Source organism: Trachymyrmex septentrionalis, unplaced genomic scaffold (assembly GCF_001594115.1).
Source record: "Trachymyrmex septentrionalis isolate Tsep2-gDNA-1 unplaced genomic scaffold, Tsep1.0 scaffold94, whole genome shotgun sequence".
Lineage (NCBI taxonomy): Eukaryota > Metazoa > Arthropoda > Insecta > Hymenoptera > Formicidae > Trachymyrmex > Trachymyrmex septentrionalis.
The window spans coordinates 113,011-129,427 of record NW_017306130.1 but is presented as its reverse complement, the minus strand read 5'-3'; the positions used below and the strand labels follow the sequence as shown (position 1 = coordinate 129,427).

The window sequence follows — 16,417 nt, the reverse complement described above, 5'->3', positions numbered from 1 at the left end:
ATAAGATTATATAAAGATTTGTAAGCCTTTGTAAAAAATACAAAAAAAGAACCTTCTAGTAAAGGTTAGCTGCGTATTCTAGCGGCTTTCCAAATAACTATACTACTAGAATTTGCCGAAGCAAAAATCTTCGCGGAACACAAAAGTACGGAAGCGAACCAGCAGTCTCGATGACGACGGCTACAATGATGTGAGCTCATCGTCCAGAAATTCCGCAATGACCGCGCAATTAAACAATTTGTAGAAGTCGAGACGAGTGAACGAACCGCTTGGTGCCGCTTTTCTCGAGAATCGTAGAACCTTTTTAGTGAGGCGTTAGATCTCACCCGGAGTTTATAGCGTCGTGTCGACGTTGCTTTAATGCTCGTCAGAGTCACATCAAGTCACTCATAATCGCCTTTTCTGGAATCAAACGTTCATCGCATCGTTCTGCTGTCTGTTTGTCTGACCATATGTCCACTGGACAAGCAGAGACGACAGTGGAGCTATCGGTAATTTTTATCTGTAATTTTCTTCGTAAGATCGCTGTAATAGATCACTCACAAGTGATGAAAAAGTTTCCACAATAAACAGTTTCTAGAACATTTTTTAAAAATAAATATTAAATATTACATAATCGTTCCATACATTCTATATTTCTAAGAAAAATATTTATTTTATAATAAGAACAATGGAAATGTGTACTTGTTTCATTAAATGGACTAATTAAAAAATAAAAATAATTATTATTAAAAATGTTCACCTTTTGCCTTTATCTTAAAACAGTGGGGGCTTTAAATTCTTACAATATACAAAATCTCAATAAATATCAGCACTGCCTTCATCAAATAAATTTTTTTAATCTTGATATTTAAAACTAGTTCTTTCCTTTAAAATGTAAACAAAAGAGCTTGTTTTAATTTTATTTAAATATCGAACTGTGAAGACTGATTTGAGAAATTTGTGAAGTCAAGAGATGGATATTCTTAATAGTTTTGATTATGTTTATTTTTCTATTATAATTGGTTAATTCAATAAAATGAATACACATTTCATGCTGCTTTTTATTTTAGCTATGAAATGAATCAATTTTTCTTACAAGGGAACACAACCAACTGAACTTCTCCGATTTTGATAAGCTTACGATATGTTAAAATTTAGATAAAAATAAGAAATATGTTTTTTTTATACGTGCTAAATCGCACGTTGAGAGAGTGAAAACCTTTCTTGAAAATAGACGATTTTTTTTCAAAATAAATATCATTGAAACTATGAGAGATAGAAAAAAATATTTTAAATAAAAGTTGAATAGGTTTAAGAGTACTTTATAATTATAATTAAAAAATATTTTTTTAATTTAATATAAAAAAATTTTGATAGTTGTAAAGTACTCGTGAAACCATTCAACTTTTATGAAAACATTTTTTTTAGTTAATAACAGAATTTATGGCACGATTATGTCACATAGTTGAAGAATGTATACATAAAAGGATTGTTTTAATAATGAAATAATTCTTTTTAAAATATAAAAGTTATTGCGCATTGAAATGTAAACAATTTTTAAGACAAAAAAATTTCGAAAACGCAAATATACTTAAATCGTTTTTTATTTCCTATCTCTTATACGATACTGGCAATTCCGACAAGTTAAGAAAAATGATTACGCGATCAATTATAAGCAGATTTTTTGAATAATTTTCGCGAAATGCAATTATGCGGAAACTAGATCGAGTGTCGTGTTATCCATGTTCTGCTTACATTTTATAAAACGACGGTTTAATTTGGTTTTGGAGCTCGACTTTTTCTTAACCGGTGAACGAAATGTAATTTTAAATTCACATTTTCTGTTATATAATATTAATAAAAATATATACAATAATATTAATTAAAAAGAAATGTTCTATAAAATAGAATTCACGTTTTACAACTCATTTTGTAACGTTAGTTGCGATTACTTTCTTATTGGCTATTTCTCATAATAATCTTATTATCTAATAAGAAATATATTTTGTCTTATTGCTACATTTAATAGTCTCGAAATAAAAAGAGCAAGTCGAGATGAGGAAAACATTTTTCACATGCGCAATTAACAAAAGGAAGATAGCAATGGAGAATTACAGTAAGTGCATTCCTCGATGAAAGGCGCCCACTCGCTCGGTTGGAGTGGTTGGGAAGCATTGGAAAAAAAGAAAATAATAATTGGAAGGCGCCTCTTGGACCAAGGCGCTAACTCGGCACCGTTCTAACGAGGCCAATTAGCACTTAATCCTACTTGAATTACGATCGAGCTACCGATCTCTACATACGACAGAATATTCCTTCTCTTTCATTATTGCAGTTTCATTAGAATATTTTTTTCAGACATGTAATCATATATTGAATGTACTTCATCTCGTATTAGAAGGAAGAATGAGTCAATCCGATTTTTCAAGAGAAAGATTTTCCCTTGAATTATCTATAGAAATTTTCAACGTCACGCAATATTTAATTGTACGAGATTTGTATTATAAAATGTAAGAAATTATATCGAGCATTTAAGCGAAATAAGGTTAATCGAAAGAAGTGAACGATTCTAGTTTCTTAATCGAAAGAAATTAACCTTAATTGATAAAATCTAATCTTTTTTAATTGACGTAAGCTTTAATTGAAAAAAATAGTAGAAACGAATAAGAATACATATTTTCATTACGATCGCGATGTCGCCCCATTTCTGAATAAAAGAAATGACCCGATAATGCATATTGCAAATACGTAATCGTGCACCGACGACGCATGCACACACGCACGTATGTTTCAACAAGAATTACAGTAGCTCCATTCATTCCTCGTAACTCGATTAAGGGTCAGTCATACAACTTGGACTCGTCTCCTGTAACGCTCCGATTTCTTTATTGGACGCTTCATCGTCGAAATCATTCACGGCCAAAATCATCTTTAGTTTAAAATCTTTCGCCGTTCCGTTTATTAAATTAGCGTCTGGCTATTACGTCTAAAGTAAACGCACATAAAAAAAGATACTCGTCTTATACATACATTTAGGATTATTTCGTGACACATTGGCTGCGGTCGGTTTGGACGCTTTCAGCGCTTTTCAATACGTCTGTTCTTATCTTATGTCTCTGAACGATAATTACAAGCGCTTAAAGCGCTAACGCGTGAACGTACAAATCGGCCGCATCAGCCATTCTGAGGCTCTTCGAGAAAAAAACATATTTTCTTGTTACATGGGAAAAGTTTTTTTCTCTTTCTCTCTTTTTATATACTCGATGTCGACTCGAGTTTAAAAGCAGAGAGGTCTCTTACTGACGAGAATAGCACCCTTGCAAGGCTCGAGGACGAGAGACGGATTATAAATAGATCGACCACTGACGATATCGTGGTCGGACGCACATTCGTTGTTACTTCACGGATGATCACTATTATTGCGATTCGCCGATAATAACTTTCAACGATCCAGTTAGCACCATCACGAATTGAAAGCAAACCGATAAGAAGTAACGAGCATCCTGATTTAACGAAAAATGCAAGTTCTATTCGTATCAGTAAGTTCTGTCAGAAAATAGATTGTCTAAAATAGAATCACCTAATCGAAATTAGTTCAGATTGCGGATATCTCTTTAAGTGAAAGTATTCTTGCGAGACCAATATACCCTCTTTGACAGTCGGTGATTGAAAACTCTCATCGGTTTGTAAGTTGAGCTCCGCCACTGTTTTGGAAGCAACATGCGTGTCACCGATGTTCGAGGAGTGGCGCCGATCGCTCGCTTTATATCTACTTTTTCGTTGTCGACAACGAAGACGACGGATTGATGTAATTGCGTGACTGACAGCTCGTCTAAAGTGACCGATCGATAGTTGTAAAGTTCGATTGCTGCTGCTGCTGCTGCTGCTGCTGCTGCACTCACAACGTACCATACATACGTGCACATATGTAGAAGAAGGTCGGATTCTGCGGGTCGAGCCACCGGATATTCGCACACGTACACACGCACGCACGCACGCATTTTCTTGCAGACGTGCTGCGCTTCGCCGCAGCAGCCGAGTCTGTGAATGGCACTGACCCTAACTGTCAGTCAGTTCTGGCCCGATAATTTTCTACTTGTAGTTAGCATCGGCAACTAATTACGGAACTGACCGACGCGTTCGTTAACTGCCGGCATCCGCAAATTCTTTGCATCTATCCGCTTTGCGTAGTGTCGAGCTGGCTGTAAAAATGGACAAAGCTAATTAAGATACACATTTATGTAGATTAATCAGTTTCCTCAGGAGTTGAATAATCCTTTCCAGTGGTCCCAGATGATTCGTAGCTTCCGTATAACACTGTTCCTCGTTAGGTCGAGATGTCCACAGATTTATGCCCTCGCGTTAATTGCCTAGATTTATCTTCGAGTTAGCGATGATTTACCCTCATCGATCATAATAATAATGACAATAATTAATCGTAAGAATATCGTAATTACGGCGACGGGATTGATCCATTATCTTTTGATTCTTGTCACTTATTACATATACTGATATTACAATAGGTATGATTTTCAATTAGTGATATTACAATACATAAAATTTTTAGTTAGTGATAGCGATTAGTTACAAACATATGGATATTGTTAGGATAAGATTTTATCTTTTAAGAGAATAATTACAAAGGTGCTTGAATATCATTTCTCTTTGCTCTGATAATTGCATTTCCATTGAAATGACTCAATTGTATTACTCGGTATAATTTACTGTCATTTATATCCAGTTTTTAAGAAACAATAAAATCTTTTTAAAGTATAATATTTAATTAGGATAAATTGATTTTCCTTTTAATTTTACGAACTTCGGTTACACTCTGCGCTTATAATTAACACGTTGCTTCGTCTGGCATGGAATTCCTTTTAGCAAAGTTCTTATCGTGCGGCAATTAATCGATTTCGTTTTAACACGCGATAAAATAAATAGTAAAATCAAAACACGCGGAGCCCTTTTACGTCTCAAATCGAAAGAATTTCGGTGAAATGGAAAATTCCCTCCGACCTGCTGCTATTACCGTCCGTCTAAAAGTTCCTATTTAAAAGTGCTGTTGCGTTATCTAGTTAACGAGCGTAGGAACTCGATGACCATTTCCCAAACCACGCTGTTCATGATTGCCGATGTAAAACGTGCAGCTTGCACTATCGACTCGTCACGGCGGTTCTCGAACGGAGAAAACGAATCGAATGAAGGCGTCACGGCGGAAGATCGATCTGGGATTAATGACGCGTGTATGTACGCACTACTTTTGCTCGTGCGTGCAGCCACTTCGCTTCCTAGTTGTACATGGAATTCCAAGAACGTGCGCGCACACGTCTGTTTAATATGTTTGCAGGATCTTTTGGTGCTTGAATCTATCTTTTAATTAAAACAATATAAATAAAAGTAAACTTTAGCTTTCATTATCTTTTTTATATTAAGGTATAGATCTATAAAACACGTATATAAGTCTTGTTCTTTCTTTTTATTATTTTTAATTTCTTCAATTATTCGTTTACCATGTTTCATGTCACTCACAAAAAACGTTGTATACTACCACTCATAAAAGTTCCGTTGCATTAAATTTTATTGAGTGATTATTAAAAAATTTCGACCGTAAAATAGTAATGTGTTATTATTTTATATACATATTTTAGAGTATTTGACCATACAATCATTAATTACAAAAGTTGTGCAACTTATTTTTAATTTTATATGTCAAATGTCTTTAGTTCGTAGAACATTGATAATATAACTGATAAATTTTAAAAATTCGCGTTTGGCATGTAAAATTACAAGTAATTTATAAAGCTCTTGTCCTCACGAGTTCTCACGTGGAAGTCCTACATTGCTGATTGGAGAATTGATTTTTACCATAGGAAAAAAAATGCTATATATTACTGTTTCAATTTTTCACCTTTAATCAATTATTTAAAAATTACCTACGATTTATATATGTATCTCGTACAGATTATATAGGAATAGGAAACAATTTATTCAAATTGTACCGCCGAGATATGATGTCTCTGTTTGAAACAATCAAGGATGGAACGATATAATTGTCTGTTTCCGTTTCAGGGTATTGGGGCTATCACAGGCAGGGTTCTTGTCAAGCTGGTTTAGGAGCTGCGATATCCAAGGTAAGTGGACAATGCTCAACGTTTATCGTCTGTGATACGTGGAGTATGTTTCTTTTTTTTTTTTTACTCAAGAATCGTCGGCAATGAGAAAAATATTGACCTAAATTTAAACTTCTTTGACTTCGCCGATCTATCTTGAGCAGCCGACGTATTCAAATGTGTTCGTGTTTCAGTATTCTGCGCAAAGATTCACGCGTGACTTAGTAGTTTAACAACTAAAAGCGCGAATGTAAATAATATACTGTGACATGTAGTCGCGACATCCCGAAAGAGTTAGAAGACGATGCGAGCGGGAGCCGAATATGGCCAGGAATGCGAATTCCTATCTTACGCACCTCCGGTTGTCGTTCCGGCCATTCGTATTCGTATCGTGGTGCATCCGCACATGATGCAACGGGAGCTTTCTCTCTCTCTCTCTCTCTCTCTCTCTCTCTCTCTCTCTCTCTCTCTCTCGTGTACGATTGTCTTGTCCAATGCTCGATTCTCCGGTAGATCGCCGGGTCCGATGGGCCAGGGACCGTAGGCGTCTCGAGCACCTTTTGCTCGCTTTTTATTTCGAGATACATCTCCGGGTAGGCCTGCCTCTGCATGTAGGATGTTTGTTACACCTGCGCAATCCCCATGCGTTGATATGCCTACTTCATCTAAACGGTGTTGCTATAAATATCGGCAGTAACCATCGACAAATTGGTAGCTACTGCAACTTTTACCTGTCTCTCCTTCTCTCCCTCAATACAATGACAGTTTTTACTTTATCTAAAAATTTTGATACAAAAAATAAATTGTGCCCACGTATTTTTTTGTTCTTCCTCTTTGTAACAAGAATATTTAGACATGTACACAGAAATGGTGCGCAAGTTTACATTCAGAATATCGTATAAATTGTATATCTTTTATCAGCGACGTATCTAAAAAATTTGAGAAAAATTAAAGAGCTCTTATAGAGGACATGTTTTTTCACTTAATGTTCTTTCTCTTTTTACGAAGCTTTTTTACGAACGGAAAGTTTTCGTAAAGAAATTCAAATAGGTGTCAACTTGCAGTTTCAGCTTTAATGCTTGAAAGTCGATGAAAGATCATTTATATCGTAAAGCAAAATTACTTTGCGAGACACGTTATGATCGTTTTAGGTAAGACTCGCAAGATTGCGACACAAAACGATTGCGACGCGACACACTTGTATCGTGCAATCGGTTTTTCGAATCGTCTGTAACTTAGTGACTACGATCTAATCTCTTTCGTGCTAAGAAATATGTCCCATAACTCTCAGAACTCTCTCGTGCGGTGCACCGTGTATCGTTATCGCGTATCGAGACGGTTTCGGTTATCGCCAAAGAAGTAAGCGCAGTGAAACAATTCCGCGGACACTCAAGTCGGCTATCTTCGCTACGGATGTATAATTCAGAATTGCGCGGCTATAATATGGCATATGTTTAATGCATGTCGCAGACCCGTACTCGACTTTCTAGCTCTGTTTCAGCATTCTATGTTAATATGCCCGCCCGCGTTCAATTCCAATCCTATATACTTGCCTATGGTGCGTACCTCGTAGATGTGATAATTTTAGGTATACTTGATGATAATTTCTCCAGACAGACGTTTTTTTTCTCCTACAATTTTTTGCGTGCACTTTCTAAAACGGAGCTTCCTGATATTGCAGACGTTAACTTTACTCTTATGTTCTATATCTTTTATATATGTATATATGTACATAAAATGCTAAAATCTATTAAAACAATTTTTTTTAATTGTTATAAAAAAAAAGTTATAAAAAAAAATTAACAGAATTTGCTTTTGTGAAATCTTTCGTAAATCTTTTATTTTTAGAAATCTTTTAATAAATCCGGATAAATGTGATTTTTTTTTATTAAATGTATGCGAGGGCTATTCGTGCTTATGCGCTCATTTCTCTTTTCGGAAAACAAACGCCATTGTACGACAACTCGAACGGTAGCAAAGAGTCCTTGCGTATGCTAAATCTCGATGAGCGTGATTTAGAGGCCCTCTCGACGCCATCGAGAATGCAATCGAGCATCGATCTTTGCGTTAAATCACCGTTACTGGCACCAACCTCTGTCGTGCCTGGGTTACTTGGGTACCGCAGCTTATCTGATGGACGATCTAGAGAAGATCGATCGATAGTCGATCGCTATCAATCGATACGACCCGCCTTTCCGTCCAACTCCTTACATGACCACCAATTCGACAATTGAAATATAAGCTTTCAAGCTTCTTTAGTATGAACGTATTCTCTTGTCGAACTTCTTAAGGAGAAAATGTTCTGAATTAGATTCGACGTGGATCAATTGATCAGATGATGTTGCACGATTTCTCCGCAATTCGATTGCAATCTTAGCTTTACTCGTTGAAATTGATTAGATCATAATTATTCGGACGACTTTTTGAATGGTAAAATATTAAATATATTTAACATTATATATATATATTTATATCATATATGCACATAAAACTTTACTATATATTTTCATTTTTTTAATTCATTATTATATTTATAAATATAATCAATTATCACATTTTGACTTATTGTAGTAGACATTTTGATTGAAAAGACATTAATATGATTAGTGAAGAAGAATAATATTATGTACTTTAATGGGGGGTTATTTCAATTGCTATCAAACTTTACATTTCTTATTTTAGGGGAGACCAGGGCTAACAGACTCATTTTTCGGTTTCGAATTTTTACTGACAAAATTAAGAGCCTTGTCGAAAAAATTAATTCTACACGAGTTACTGCATACATTCGATTACCTAATAATATTTTAATAATAAAGGGGAAACTGAGATAACTAATATGAAAAGAAAAATGCATTTTTCTAATACGTTCCATCTAATTCAACTAGCCCGGGACCGGGATTATTCGACTAAGATTATTAAAATAAAGATTAATGTATTTTAAGCTACATCTTTGGCTACATATTAATAAAACTTTTTTAAAAATATACTTTAAACACAAACATCGTTTCGCAGGACAAAACAATGCTTCTTTTTGCAAAATTGATTCATTTTGTGCAAAAACACGTTAAATGAGCCTAATTTTCGAGATTGGACATAGGGGAACTAAATTTATAACATTTACTACTGAGGAAAATCTCTTTAAAGGAATAAAATTTTGAGTAAGTACTATAAGGGTCATCACTAAATGAGTCATACAGTTCCATGCTGTGGTTAGTCTACTATCCCCATTCGTTCATTTTTTAAAAACATTAAACATATACGCTAACAAAGACACGTAAACAAAAGAAACCTATTGGACTTTATTAAGTAAGAACTGCACTTACTATCTAAGCAGAAATCAAATATCTCAGACAATCACATACGATTTTATTTCAATCTCAAATTACTCCCGGTAAATTGAGATACCCGTTATGCTTGCGATTGTGGACTGTAAAAAAATGCAGCTTATGATTTTTCTGAGTCCATCACTCGTCTATCCGCGCGTGCATTATCCCACGTTAGTCCCGCTCGCAACAGTTTCTTGCTTCATCCAGGGCTCCGGGGCCTCGTTTCTTGCCCGGCGTCGTCGTCGCTGCAATCTCCCGACTGCATTTGGCGTGCACTTAAGCGCAGCATACTTATGGCCGCGTGTGTGCACGCGTATATACTCACTAGAATATAAATTTCACCGTGGCCCTTATACATATTTGGCTGCGCGGTTATATTTCAATTTTGAATGGGGCGCCCGCGTGTTTCTTTCCCCATCTCTTCCGTTCCCCGTTTACTCTCAACCCCCTTTCGATTGGCGCCAGAACACAACTCGTGCCAGTCGTGTTTCGCGTAGACGGGACGCCCAGCCCATTGTCTCGGTTGCAAATTTTTCGCGTGTATAAGCATCGGGGACCGCGACCACCGCTCCATGGGGGGTATATACCGTGTAGACCCTTCCGTTCCTTCCACGCGCGCATTTACCGTGTCTCTGCATGTCACGCCGATTACGACGACAAATGCACGTATTTGCTTACTACTGTCCGGCTAATCTCTTTAACGTGCGGCGATCGGAGAAATCATGGGAAGATGAAAAATGTTGGTGCAATATTTTTCATCATTTCGACATAAAATTCAGTTCTGAGCGAAGGCACTCTAAGATTTATTTATTCTGCTGGAGAGATTAGTGAGAAGATAATAATCAAAAATATTTCTATGTATCTTGTAAATACAGGGTGTTAGTTAAGTATGTTGCCATACTCGACAGAGCGATTCTTTGGTTTATTTCAAGTAAAAAAGTCCATATAAAAATGTGTCCTAAACATGTGTCGGCTTAGTTTCCGAAATACAAGTGAATGTTCGCAAATGTTTGACGATTAAACAACGATTAAACAAAGTGACAAAGTCAAAGTCAAAGCCTCCTAGATCATCAGATTTGAATCCTTTGAATTATTTCCTTTGGGGGCATCTGAAATCGTTGGTTTATACCACCCCCAATTGAGAATGAGAATTGAGGAATCGAATAGTTGCTTCAATACGTAACACACTTGGTATCTTTGTACGTGTACATCAATTTTTGAAAAGAAAGCTCGACGGATGTATTATGGCGCAAGATGGACGTTTTCAACAATTCATCTAATTGTTTTATTTCATCGGAAGAACTGTATGAAGCCTATTTTTTTATTAGTTTTTGATTAGTTTTTGACTAGTTCAAGCTGTATTTCTTTCAAATAAACTGATTATTACTACACGTCTAAATTTTTTTATTTTGGAAACTAAATCGTTTAGGACACATGTTTATATGGACTTTTTTACTTGAAATAAATCAAACACCCTGTATGTGTGTGTGTGTGTGTGTGTGTGTGTGTGTGTGTGTCGTGTAAAGATATATTTAAACTTCGGCTCTTAAAGTCTACCAGAAAGATATTCACGTAAGAGATAAAAATTATCCGACGCATGGACACATTTGTTTTTTAATCCATCATTTTCTGACCATCTTAATTACTTCCCATACGAGAAACGCATCGATCATTGTCTTCCCACTTGTATGAGTCGCGCGGTCCGAAAGACAGACCGAGACCCGAGACCAGCCGGGTCGACCTCCGATTCACCTCTCGACACGTCAAAAAACGCATTCTTCGGGTTCGACGAGCAGAACGGCTCGCTTTGCGTTCTCTGTGCTTGGGTCGGCTTGGTTCGGCTCGGCTTGGCGAGGGAGGGCCCGAAAGACGGATGGCGCCGGAACACAAAAGTTACGGCTATTGCACCCGACTGTATCCGCGCCGGAGTACCCTATCGGATCGCGATGGTGTACACGTGATTCGATCGCACGTTTGACATTGTTTGGCCCGATGAGAAGGGCCCCTATTGTTCCCTTAACGGATTATACGAATCGTCGGTCCAACGTACTGCAACACTCGCAAATATTTTATAATAATATTGGTGAGATAACAAACGAAATATTGCCGAAAATATGGCGAACTCATCACTGCACTCGTGCACTTGGATTCCAAAATGATCCTCGTTGCATTCAGTTGAGTAACAGAATTGTTTCAAATTTTAATAGCTGACACGAGTAAGACATCAGGATAAAAGTATATCTTATTTTATTTTGTTTAAAAGTTTTAGCATTAACTAAAATATTATATGTATAAGTATAAATTAGTTTAGCAACGTGATTTTATAAATTTTTTTTACAAAATTAGAAGATAGTATTCATAATGTTTTATCTTTTTATTAGAGAATTGGTTTTCTTAAGCTGCATTTTTTGTCAACGTGACAACTTTTCAAGCCTGTCAATGAATTGAAATCTTGCAAAATATATAGAAGTGTTAAGTAATCGAATATTTTCTTAATATCGCGATATAAGTATTATATTGCGATATGGAATATGTTAATTTTACTAATCAAGTTGCATGTATGGTACATCCTGATTCTCAACACCTTAACGCAGTTCCTTATTTAATATCTTATCTCAGGTAACGCGCGTGACTGCTCGTACGTTAATTTGTTCAGCGAGGAGAAACGTTCTCTTACGCTTCATACACTCGAGTATGTAAGAGGCGAGGGATTTGTGGACTGGTTTGGTCCGACTAGGAGGAATGCGGCGGATGCGTTTTCGCTTGATTCTGATAAGCAATCGCGAGATCCATTAGGACCAACGCGGTTCGCGATTGCACCGGCGGTTGTGTTATAAACGACCCTACGAACACTGTAATTCTACCGGAACGGGAAATTTACATTGCCGAGTTGCTGCATTTATATCAGGCGTTCTCTGATCGTTATATGCTAAGTGAATTTTTTGCGGCTGTAACCGCAATATTTATTCTCCTGTGCATCCGGAAGTTTAATCATATATATGCGCAAGTGTACATATATACAAAGATTGTAGTCCTCCATTGACGGCAATGTGAAATTTTCATCCTCAACGTGAGTCTTTGAATTTTAATGTTGATTTTTTATATTATTTCGGACTATAAAAATTTGAAAAATTCTTACATATTTATGAGGACTTTAAGAACAAGGTTTTATTATTTAGCATATAGAAAATTTAGAAGATAAACTTTAGATTTAACGTTCGAAGAGTTCCTATCCCTCTGCCAGCAATGTTGGACTTTAAAGACACAATCAATTTTTTTATTGTGAATTCTGGCAAATAAATTTTTATGTATAAAAAGTAAAAATACTAAACTATAAATATTAATCGGGCTCTCGAAATTTAAAAAATACAATATAATATATGGACAATAAGCGATTTGCTGGTGATGGTTTGAAGAAAAATCGAAACGTTCAAATAAGATGGTACAGATAATTATTGTACATTTACATCCTACGTAGACATTATTTGTTAATTATATAGAAATTTGCGCACCAATTTCCGCGTTGTGTGTATGCTCTTATTGTCCATATATTTTATCGTATTTTTTTATAAAAAGTACAATAAAATACAATCCAATTACTACGCTAGTAAAACTCTGTTGTTAAAGTTTCCGCTGCAAGTATGTAAGAATTTTTTATTTTATACATGTAGCAGTGTGTAATTCATCGTCGACGAGCCACGATACGCGAAAGTTGAACAATGTCCAAATTATCTCTTCTTTTTCTATATTTCCAACGTTGGGGAGGAGAGATAATGCGTCTCGTGATTTAAGAGTGACGATGCAAAATAAATTTTTTACCAAGCAACGACACCCATGGCTGTCCGTCGATGTGTTAATCACCTCTTCGTGTCTATTTTCACTTCAGTATCTTCGTCGCGTAAAGCTGAAGACGGATAATCGTTCGTTATCGCGTCACTTGAGAACGTTCCGACGAGGCGAAAAATTGACGCCACCGAAGGGAGAGGATCTTGCTGTCCTTACGACGACCTTATGCCCGCACGTTTAAAGCGTGCGTATACACGTCGCCGTCGCGTCGGTTGCGAAGGAAGAAATCTGAGGGAAAGGGCGAGCGATCGCAAAGAGGCAAACAGCAGGAGAGTTTCAGGTGGCCATTTAAGGCTCGGACATTTCGTTCTGTCACCGTCCTCCGTGTTCACCGTCGTGCGACGTCGCAAGGAGGCCACCTACGCGCCCAGTGAGATCGTTTCTTTACCTTCGCGGCTGCATTGTCTCATAAACGGTTGCCGTTTCTCATGATAAGCAGAGTAAAACGAAACTAGACGTGCTCTTTTTCTCGTGAAGCGCACACCTTCACCACCGAGCGATAGTCCTTCCGCTTTCTACTGCGCGGACTCCTCGAGTCCTCTTTTTAAGAGAGACAGATCCTTCCATCGCTTTATTGAAGATTGTGAAAAGCTTTTTTAATTAGCTGACCGTAACAAGTCGACGTAAATCAATCACCGATCGCATTTATGCGTTCACGCGTGTTTAAAATTTTCTTTTCTTTTTTTTAAATTATTATTTTACTACTTACCGAACTACTTACTGTTGTTTCAAATTACAAAATATCTATTTATTTTTTTTTTACTGCAGTTTAATGTTGAAAAACGTTAAATTATATCCTAAAGGTATGATTATAGAATGATTACAATTTATCTCATTATTGTTACTAATACATCTGTTGCCAGCATTATCATTCATTTCTCTACAATCTCCATTAATTCTCTCGTGTGTCTAGAGTTACAGAAAATAGTAGTACGATTTTATTGTCTGTACACACAAAGCAACTTCGACCATAATCCGATAATTCCCCCGGCAACGTTCATCGCGATTGCGAGATATCGCGTGTCGCAAGGGAAAGTGCGTCACCGTGTAAAAATGGAATCTCGTGTTACACGATTTCGTCCGCGTTTGCTCTTCTTTCCCTGCTCGCATTAACGCGTGTCTCTCTCTCTCTCTCTCTCTCTCTCTCTCTCTCTCTCTCTCTCTCTTCCTGTGTGCGATTTGTAGAAATTGTATCTTACTTCCTTGCAGCAGCGGATCTTTCACGTGGGCGAGCGAGACCGCGCGTGGGTGCACCCTAAGAGGGTGTATAACGACATTGTCGCATGGTTAACGCTTTGATCTGGGCGCTATTCGTATGAAGTCTTGATAAATGAATTTTTAGGGAATCCATCTGTTTCTGTTGTTCAGTAGTTCTTCTTGTAAAACCAGATATTTATAAATAACGATAAATAAAGGGCAAAGTAAGAATCGAACACATTTCTTAAGTTCACACAATTAAAGGAATAAATTACAAATAAAGAAAAGCAAAATTGAAAAAAAATATATAATAAAAAACTCAGTTTAAATTCAAATATAAATCGGTTACAAGTTTCGGCTATCAGATTGAGCCCTGTTCAGACATTAACTTAGCACAAAAATCGCTGTACAAAATTAATTATCGAAAATGACCGCATATTCATTATAATAACAGCTCGGATGAGTCTTGATGTAAAACTCGACATTATTCACATACGATTGAACAGTCAAATGTGTTTCATGTCTCTTGGAAAAAGTTCTAGTTGAAAAAAAAAATAAAATAAAAAGACTTTTTACGAAAAAAATAAACACAAATTAACATACCGGAATTCTAACGAGTAATTAAAACTTTAGACATTTATTTACGGAGTATTCCAGATCTTCTTCAGTAATTTAATTTGTCTTCAGTAAATTAATTTGCCTTCTCTAATTGATATAGATTTGATTAATTCTGCCTTTTGAAAATTAATTGCTTACTTTAGGCACAATTTTTCGATTATTTTAATTGAATGTCTTAATATATTCAAACTGAAAATTCGATTAAAATGAACTCTACTTGATGTTTGAATTTAATTGAAAATTTCTCAATTACATTTCACAATTATATCTAAGATTATCGATTCTCACGTAATTATAATTTTAATATCGCTATATTCAATAGACATTAGCATTCAGTTTGATAACGCGGGCTACGTGATGTGTGATCTTAAAGTATAATCGTACAAAAGTAGCCAACGTTTTTCTGTTCCATTTTCAATCCGTTGTCATCCATATTGCATGATCTTATCGTTTTTTGCGCATTCAGTTTCTTTCGCGATCATTCATGTAGACCGTCGATTAATATGTATGCGAGCCGTAATCTTCATTACTTCGACACCGCCGTTAGTTGGATGCGTGGGAGTGCACCGTTACGATACGTAAAACGTAAAACTCATCGCCAATGCACAGTCGAATACGCTGGTTTACAGGGTCGCGACCTCGACTATAAAACGGACTCCAACTTTTTTCTACAGTTATATATACACACAGAACTTGCCGCAATTTGTTGTAGATCTGACGCGATAAGGAAAGGACAAATTAATTAGCTGTTTATCTCTTCACATTGTATGGTATCGTCTAATCGCCTCGTACAGATTTTTCTGAAACCTCAACCTTTTCTGTTCTCGACACACTGAGTAAACGAAAGAATTCCCTTTAGAAGTCAACGAGTGGGCGGACTTCCGTGATTTCACTTCGATTCAGTAAACTGTCGAATACAATATCCGTTTCGTAAGTGCTAACTGTACAAGTACTTTTGATACGTTGCGTTGCATGGGAATGACGAGCGCAAAAGGGTCAACAGCATCGAGTATACGTCAACAATTTCGAGAGCCACTCGAGTTCTCACGTACCGATTCAACAGAGGTCTCATATCGCAAGAGGTGCTGTGTGTGTGAAACTCTCGAGATGGTTTCTCTATCTCGCAGAGTGTGTGTTACTTTCATAATTCCTCCTCCCTGAGGAGGATACGTATTCCCGTTTCGGGAAACAAATGAAAATTAATGCGACGTGTAAGGCTCGCAGGCAATGCGAAATGAAATTCTTGCTTTATTACACGGGCTGTGCCACATTCATTTTCCGTTCCGTGAAGCGGCTCGTTCGTTACGTTCTTACCTTTCGCGGACACGTTGAAACAGT

General features: G+C 36.6%; 1 protein-coding gene across 2 annotated transcripts in view; it reads left to right on the top strand.

The window, feature by feature from the left end:
- The window catches only part of LOC108756087 (integrin alpha-PS2), a 75,469-nt gene that overhangs the window by 48,895 nt on the left and 10,157 nt on the right, over positions 1-16,417 (top strand). For both annotated transcript variants that reach the window (XM_018499648.1, XM_018499647.1), the window contains exon 5: positions 6,052-6,113. In XM_018499648.1, the coding sequence (XP_018355150.1) occupies positions 6,052-6,113 (62 nt within the window). The remainder of the gene's footprint in view (positions 1-6,051; positions 6,114-16,417) is intronic.